The sequence below is a fragment of the Hyaena hyaena genome, unplaced genomic scaffold (genome assembly GCF_003009895.1).
Source record: "Hyaena hyaena isolate Hyena2069 unplaced genomic scaffold, ASM300989v1 scaffold_11, whole genome shotgun sequence".
NCBI classification, from domain to species: Eukaryota; Metazoa; Chordata; class Mammalia; order Carnivora; family Hyaenidae; genus Hyaena; species Hyaena hyaena.
In genome coordinates, this window is record NW_024080643.1 from 2,039,628 (window position 1) to 2,048,464 (window position 8,837).

An 8,837-nucleotide genomic window follows, 5' to 3' on the forward strand; every position below is an offset into this window, starting at 1 on the left:
AAGCTTCTTAGCGATCAGTGATGGAACCCTGCTTGCAGATGAATGCAGGAATCCAACACTGTGAGTAGTTGGGTCTTCCTGATGTAACAGAGAGCTTAGCCTTGAGGCCTGGGAGAAGGCTCCCTAGGCCTTATGCGCCCTCCCACTAAGGTTCTAGAGGCTGAGTAGCCATGTTGCCCCCCAGCCACACTGCCAGTACAGCCTGGCAAACTCGAGGCCCCACCCAGCTCGTACTTCGAAGCTCTGGGCCTTGAGGTTGAGAGAGGAAGGGGAGGAGGAGGAGGGCTGGGCAAGAGTGCACTTCGCTTCAAGACCCTTACATGCAAAGCATGGTCTCCGGGTGAGCACTGTTGCTCCTCAATGGGCTGGAAATGCAGAATCTCGGGCCCCATCCACACGCACGGAGCCAGAGTGTGCACTGTGACAAAGTCCCCGGGGATGGGTGTGCGCAACAAAGCTTGAGAAACACTGGTGATGCCCGTGTCCCATAAAGGGCCGGGGAACCCGCCACAGTGTGAAGGTGATTACCACAGGCACCGTGGCCTGGAGACCTAGCATAGTCATCATTAAAAAGCACCAAAGGCTTCAGAGGGGGAAATGATCAAAACATTTAAAAACATTACAAATAAGCTGCAGCATACAAAAGTAGCTGGAAATTTTGTTTTCCTGCTTTGGTGTTAAGTCCTAGGAAATGATGCTGAGTAAAACATGGACGATTCCTCTCAACCTTAACCCTCCCCACCCGGATTCGTGGGGACCGCAACAGCTCCTTTGCTGGCTTAGGCTTGTTTGCGGATGACTAAGGACATGGACACAACCCAGTAAGAGACTCAAAGGGTGTCAGGAACAAAGTGTGAAGTCCACTCACTGGGAGTGCTGCATTAGCAGAGGAAGGAGGACCTGTGTGAAACCCAGTGCGAAGGATGAACCAACAAGGAAATGGAATTGCTTGGGGCGCCGGCGGGGCTCAGTCGGTTGAACGTCCGACTTCAGCTCAGGTCACGATCTCACGGTTTGGGAATTCGAGCCCCGCATCCGGCTCTCCGCTCTCAGCCCGCTTCGGATCCTCTGTCCCCTCTCTTTCTGTCCCTCTCCCACTTGTGCTCTCTCTCAAAAGGAAATAAAACATTTTTAAAAATTAAAAAAAAAAGTGGAATTGCTGGAAACCAGGACAGCCAAGGGCTTGACAACTGCCTAGGATTCACAAGAAAAAGAATTCATTTTAAACCATGTCTTCATAATTTCTTGGTGGCTATTGTTTGGTTTGGTTTGGTTTGAGAGAGAGTATGAGTGAGCCGGGGAGGGCAGAGGGAGGGAGAGAGAGAGAGGCAGGCTCCAAGCTCAGTGCAGAGCCCAACGCGGGCTTTGATCCCACGACCCTGGGATCGTGACGTGAGCCAAAATCAAGAGTCAGACGCTCAACTGAGCCATGCAGGTGCTCCAGTTCCAGAATTTTTGCACCACCAGATAACCGCATACCCGTAGGTAGTAGTCCTCTGCCAAAATTAGTCTTAGTCTATGTATGCAATAATTTGCATCCAAGTTGACTATAAAAAACGCTCACCTGTTTCTTGCAGTTTCCTCTTGTGTTTAAATGCCTTTTCTTCACCTTCAGGAAGAAGGGCCCCAAGTCACTGGGAATAATAGGCCTTTCTTGTAGCAAAGTGTAGATTTGCCCTGCATGGAGAAAATGCTTGGTCTTAATAGGCGGGTGAGGACAGAGCTTGGAGTGAGTTGGAGCGTGCATCCAAGTACCATCCCCCAGGCCTGGCACGGACCCCTCCGGGTGAGGCAAGAAGTGTCACCGTTTTCCTTCCTCCCTACCAGGGTCACCAGATGGACAATAACTCCCTGCTGGCCTCCCCTGTGCTGAAGCGTTTCACGTGGGCTGAGAGCAAACCCAAGGCCTCCCTGAAGATGGAGTAAGGAAGCTGGGGGTTCTTTTCTGTGACCAGTCGTGGGGGGTTGTGAGGGCAGATGCTGGGGAAAATTTAACGGGGAGATTGGAGGGCTCCTTGCCCCCTGCACTCTAGGGTTCAGGCGTTGCAGAAAAGCACAATTTTCTCCCTCAGAAGGGCAAGCAAGAGGGTATAAGATCAGACATCTGAGCACCGGAGTGGAGAAGGAAGCCTGGGATCTGAGAAGTGAAAACATTCAGGAAAGTCCTAGCAGAGACGGGCGGCCCAAACGCATGAGGCACAGCGCCTCGGCTGGAAGGAGCCTGACCCGCCCCAGCTGTGGCCAATGTCAAGTCTGATGGAGACATGCTTGGGGGGCGGGGGTGGGGGCAGGGAGCTTGCCTGTGATCATACCCTGGGCTGGCAGCGTCAGTACAGGAGGCGTCACAGCCCTGTTCCTAGTACGAACACGTGCCGTCCGGAGATACCAGCCCTTCCGAAGGAAGGCTCGCTTCCTGTTGGATCCTGGTGTTCTCCACCCCTGCAGTGGCCATCGGCAGGGACTGTCGGAATTACTGAGGCTCCGGCCTTTTATTCCACGGGCCCTGCTGTCACTTCAGCCTCCCTGTGCTAGTCTCTACCTAGGACTAGCACCGGACAGGCCATCTATCAGGGACTCCATCCTTCCTTCCCCGGTTCACATGGCTGCCCTGTCTCACCCAAAGGCAGAACCTGCCCCTCTTTTCGTCTAAGTCAAGAGTCAGCAGTCTTTTTCTTCAGAGCCACCTAGAAAACAACCACTCCACCCTGCCTCTGTCGTAGAAGAGCAGCCATCAACAAATATTAAACAAGGAGCTGTGGCTGCGTTCCAATCAACTTTATTTACAAAAACAGGCGGCCGTGGCCAATGAGCACACGAAAAGATGCTTAAGGTCATTGATCATCAGGAAAATGCAAATCAGAACCGTGAGGAGATACCCCTTCACCCCCGCTAGGATGGCTCGAACCAAAAAGCTGGTAGTGGTGAGGATGCGGAGAAATTCTAAGTCTTGTGCGTTGTGGCACGGATGCAAGACGTCCGACCACTTTGGGAAACGGTACAGCATTTCTTCGCCGAAGAGGTTAATTAGAGTTACCCTGTGACACACCGGGTCCCCTCAAGTACACACCCAACAGAACAAAAACTCACGCTCATGCAAAAACTCGTACGTAAATGTTCATAGCAGCGTTATTAACAGTAACCCAAAGAAAAGCAAGCCACATGTCCTTCAGTTGCTGGATAAAATGCAGTATACTCATTTATACTCATAACCTCAAATATTATTTGCCAATAAAAAAAGCACGAGGGGCTGATACATGCTGCAATGTGGACAAACCTTGAAAACATTGTTAAGTGAATGAAACCAGTCACCACAGACCTGGTGTGGTAGGATTCCATTTACGCAAAAGGCCAGGAGTAGGCAGATCTGCAGAAACAAAGTAGATCAGTGGTTGTCTAGGGCTGGGGGAGGGAACCGTGGGGAAGAAGAGCAACTGGCTGTACTGATGGGTGTGGGTTTGGGGGGGATGATGAAAAGGTTCTAAAATCGATGTGTTGATGGTTGCACCATCTATAAACATACTAAAAACCATTTAGCTGGACACTATTTTTTTTACTGTTTATTAATTTTTGAGAGATAAAACGCAAGCAGGGGAGGGGCAGAGAGAGAGGGAGACACAGAAAACGAAGCAGGCTCCAGGCTCTGAGCTGTCAGCACAGAGCCCGACGCGGGGCTCAGACTCACAAACCACGAGATCATGACCTGAGCTGAAGTCAGACGCTTAACTGAGGGAGCCACCCAGGTGCCGCTCAGCTAGACAGGTGAACTGTATCTCAATAAAGCTGTTTAAAAAAAAAAACAACAAAAAGGGGCAGGTGACCAGCCCACAGGCTGTAGTTTGCTGACCTTGATCGAAGTCAAAAGATAGCCCCAAATGCCTCTAAGTGATATAGGCAGCACAATATAACACCACAAGTAAATCTGAAGGGTTGGAACCTGGCCAGGCAAACATCTGTATGGTTTCCTTTTAACATAAGCACCGTGATGGTGCCAGGGCAGAGTCCCCTCAGAGGGTAGCAGATTGGGGACCTCACAAAGAATAAGTGTATACGGGAGGAAAGGAAGTAGGTACCACAACCTTTTGTTTCCTACATTGGAATGCTTATCTGGATCTTTGTGAAGGAAAACCATAAGTCGTACCCTCTACTCTTGAGGTTAAAAATCTAGAAAATGCATGTTGGGGCGCCAGGATGGCTCAGTCGCTTCAGCATCTGACTCTTGGTTTCAGCTCAGGCCTCACGGTTTGTGAGTTCAAGTCCCGAATCGGATAGCATGGAGCCTGCCTGGGCTTCTGTCTCTCCCTCTCTCTCTCTGCCCCTCCCCTGCTCACGGGCACACTGTCTCTCTCTCTCAAAAAAAAAAACTTTTTTTTTTTAAAAAGAAAATGCTTGGCGTGTTAGTCCAGAACCAATCTAATTATGTGGTGGTGCACCGGGTTTTCTCATTCTCATCCCAACTATTAAGAAACAAACATGAGGGCACCTGGGTGGCTCAGTGGGTTAAGCATCTGACTCTGGCTCAGGTCATGATCTCACGGTTCATGAGTTTGAGCCCCACTTTGGGCGAGCTCCTGCCTCTCTCTCTCCCCCCGCCCCTTGCTCACTTGCACCCTCTCTCAAAAAACAAACCAACATGAATGAACAAAAGAAGCTTTTCTTTCTTCTTTTCTTACACTGGATATAAAATACAGCCCCAGAAGCAAGGTTCTTCTCCTTTTGAGCCTTGCTAGTGACAGAGTACCATAACTTACAAGTTTTCTAGAACACAAACATGACAGGGAGACAAGCGTACTAACCTTTTTGTATGAAGCTCGATTCGTTTCTTGAGGCTATTAACACGTTATCACAAACTTGATGGCTTAAACGAAGAGAAATGTATTCTCTTGTGGTCCTGGAGGCCAGAAGCCCAAAGTCAAGGTATTCGCAGAGCCACAGTCCCTCTGGAAGGTTCTGAGGGAGAATCCAGTCGTCACCTTTTCCAGCTCCTGGTTTGTCTGCTCCACCTTCAACCACCGCCTTGTGCGTGTGGCTGTGAATCTCCGTCAGCCGCTCTCCCCAGGACACGTGGGGTTGTGCTTAGGGCCCCCCTGGGCCATTCAGAGCCGAGCCTCAGCTTAACCACCTCTCTCGCCATGGAAGATAATATTCAGTCTCTGGTCACCTCAAGAGATTCAGGGATGGGCGGGGGGGGGGGGGCGGCATTTCTCAGCCTAGCACAGCGGCTAACCGGCCTAAGAGCAAGGGGGGGGCGTACATGTCTTGGAGGTGTTTTCCACCCGAGAGTATGGATTTGCAGTAGCTCATCACACAGGCTTCCCCCCCACCGCCGGGGGTAGGCATCATTCCCACGAGAACAAAGGGAATCTGGCCGGGGGTGGAGATGCAATTCAATAACCGCCAACTCTAGAAAGACCACAAGCGAATGACCTAACAGGAAAGAGCGGGACAGACATGAAGTGTTTGGTTCCAAGAAATCAATTTTGTACGTTTGATTGTTTTTCTCTTCTTGTCTTTCTTTAGCTTGAGAGTAACCAGTAAAAGTAAGGAGTCGGGGCTTTCCAACCTCACACGGGCTCCTTTCTGCCATTCCAGGTGTGGGCACATCAGCAAAGGCAGGCGCAGATTTACATACGACAACTCGGAGCTGGAGAGGAAGATTTCGTGCTGCTCCCCGCCCCCAGACTACAACTCGGTGGTCCTGTACTCCACCCCGCCTGTCTAAAGTCTGGCACGCAGCCTTATTTCTAGAACCGCACAAGTATTTATACTCCCTGAAAACTAGCTTTCGCCAGTATGACACATACGTAAATGTACACCTTGACCTTTCCACAGGAGCGCGCTGCCTGCTGTGATGTTTAATAAGTGCTTCTTTTTCTTTTTGACTAACAAGAATGTAACCCCAGATAGAGTAATAGTGATAAGTAAAGAACACCACTGGTAAATCCTCACATTATTCAGTGTGTTAGAGGAACCCTTATTTCTAAGCCCAGTGACTTACCTGCTCTCCAACCACCCCCCCCCGAGACCGCAGAGCGTTGGAGGATTGAGGAGGTGGCTGATCACGCGAGGCAGCGTGGACTCCACGGGGCCCGCCACCGGAGCCAGGAGGCGACAGCCCGTAAGCTGGCCTACGCCAGGTCTCTGGGGTCCTTCTAGCAGGAGCAACTTCCGTGGAAGGCAGAGAAGGAAGGGAGAAGGGAGGAGAGCACACAGGACGAAGCGTGGAGACAATCTGCGCCGTCCCGTATGGGAAGGGGGTAGCTGAGGGCTGTCAGCCGAGACACTACGACGGCTGCCACACCCCGAGCAAACCCGGGCCACACGGACACCCCAGCTGGGGAACAGCCAGGACAGAGAGGTGAGGGGACAGTTTCTGGATTTTTTTTTTTTTTTGAAACTACAAAACAAATTTGGAAACATTAGCTGTGGGACTGGACCTATGCCCGATCCCATGGAGGGCACATTTTCAAACGTCTAGTGCTGAGCGTGGCGCTCAGATCGGAGCCCGGACCGCAGTCCCCTCCGGCAAGTACACTGCAAGCTCGCCCTGAGCTCGGCGTGATGGCCTCGCCCTTAGCAGACTGCTCCGAGTCGGCTCGCTGGGACGTGGCCGGTCTGTTACGGCTCCCTCTTGGGCTTAAGCCACATTTAAAAAAATCTGGTCAGATCCTCTTTTGAGTATTACTATATAATCAAGACACTTCACTTTTATTATTATTATTTTTTTTTACATTAACCTGTTTTGTCCAGTTAGTTATAAAAGGAAGCTGAGGAGGACGAAAATGAGTCTGGGGGACAGTTCCCTCTATGCCAAAACCAGGATAGACGGAGCGAAAGCAGGATGAGCAGAGTGAAAAAACCCCTCTCTTTCCCAACCAGACCGACTCACTGGAACAGTTGGGGCCCAAAGGAGAGGAAGCCACTCATGTTTCCTTTTGAGTGGGGATTCTGCAATCTCATGCTGGTCTACTGGAAAGATGTGGAAGACTATTAGCCAATGTTTATTAAGCACTTTATGCTCCTGGAGAAAAAAGGTGACATGTAATTTATGCAAGATACTTTTAGAATTGGGACTCAGGATATTAGTTATTGAGCCATCAATGGGAGAAAAGCCTCTTTTCATCTGCTACGGACCTTGCCTTGGGTCTGAGAATGCTGGACGTAGGGAGACAGGGTACAAAAGGGTGCCTACTCTTTGGGGGTCTAAAGACCTTGGATCTCTCAGCTGGCTCTCTCCGATGCTGTGTATTTAGGATGTATGTTACCTTGTAAAGCCGGTCAAAGCTGGACGGGCAACAGTGAATTGCTGCTTCTGGTAGAGAAGAGTATGCTGCCCTTTAGGCAAGTAACTTAACTCTAGAACCTGAAATGTAATAGAAGAATCTTTACTTCCTTCCCTGTGTGTCACATTCCTGTGTCACGGCTCTTAGTATAAAAGGACGGGACAGTCCGCACACCCCCAAGTAAGGAAGCAGGTGGTCCTGTGGGGGCTCTGCTGGAGAAGCATCTGGCCAGCAGAGAAGTGAGGCAGGCCTCTCCACCATGAGCCCAGGCCGGACCAAATCAGGCTAGGCCAGAAGAGGGGCAAAGTTTTGTTCTTTCTCTTCTTCGCACGTACAAAAAGCACCTGTGACAGTTGGCGATAGTATCAATCAGGTCACCAGAAGGAGGTTCATCAGGGAAAATAAAAGAAGACCTCAATCAGCTGTGCCAACTTTTCATATCAGATAAGGATCCAGCAATGAGTGAAAACGAAAACCTTAACTATACATGATATCTTGATTTCAATAACCTAATTCTAAGTTGTTCAAAGACCTCAGTAAAACCATCTTTCCAAAAGAAAAAAAAACACAACAACTTCAGAACTTACGTCAATTCAGCTGCTTCAAAGACTCAGGTTTATAGCCTACATGAGTCCATCGGTTAAAAATGGTTCCCATCTAGAGTGTTCACACAGAAAGGAAAATGGAGGCTTGCAGTAGCCAAGTCTTGCCGCAGACTGGTTCATTAACCAGCACTGAACGTTAAACAGCACTGAAAATTAAGACACTAGTTAACCAATGATATTATTAGAACCATTTGGCATTTACGACAAAGATAGTTGGCACTAACCAGGAAAGCAGCCTTTCCTTTCAGGATCTGTGAGATCACGTTATGTGTAACAGTGTGGGTGGAACGGGACTGAAACCATATGGAAGTCTGTATCTAGTTAAGTCTAAGAAGCGATGCTCAGACCTTAGTTTTAGCCCGTGGAACAAACCTGTCCAAACCCTGAAAAGTGTTATGTAGGTCTTCTAGCTGTGCCTTGTTTCCCAGTCCGTAAAGAGGGTCAAACTCGAACAGATACTTGCCAGCCCCTTTTAGTTGTGAAAGGAGCGCATCTTTGACCGACAGTGGTAGTAACTGTATGTGTATATATGTGTGTGTGTGTTGTGCGATGACTATTTAAGGAAACTGGAATTTTAAAGTTACTTTTATACAGACCAAGAATATATGCTGCAGATAGAAGTAAGACTTAATTTGGTCCTACATCTCTAGTCACTATGAATGTATTTTGTATGCTATCTTCATATAATAAAATTAACTTCCAAAAACATCTGTTTTCTCCAATATGCTTATACATGAAAAAAGGGGGTCACAGGTTTTTCTGTGGGTGTGGAGGGCTGCTGTCCTGGGGGGGGTCTCTCATTGAATACCAGTTGGGGGACACAGCACAAGAAAAATCCAGCAAGCCCGCTGAAGAGAGGGTCAGAGTTTTCTCTCAGTGCCACAAGATGCTGCTCTAAACCATCAGGGTGCTGTCAAAAGCAAATCAAAAGCACGATCACAGCAGGCACATC

The 8,837-nt window shown here is 49.2% G+C and overlaps 1 protein-coding gene across 4 annotated transcripts in view; it reads left to right on the top strand.

Moving 5' to 3' along the window:
- FLT1 (fms related receptor tyrosine kinase 1) overlaps window positions 1-8,593 on the top strand; it is a 182,002-nt gene extending 173,409 nt beyond the window's left edge. For 3 of the 4 annotated variants that reach the window (XM_039254971.1, XM_039254951.1, XM_039254965.1), the window contains 2 exons: window positions 1,828-1,922; window positions 5,518-8,593. In XM_039254971.1, the coding sequence (XP_039110902.1) occupies window positions 1,828-1,922; window positions 5,518-5,719 (297 nt within the window). In that variant the 3' untranslated portion in view covers window positions 5,720-8,593. The remainder of the gene's footprint in view (window positions 1-1,827; window positions 1,923-5,517) is intronic. The other variant, XM_039254960.1, reaches the window with a different exon arrangement.
- Window positions 8,594-8,837: the final 244 nt, after the last annotated feature.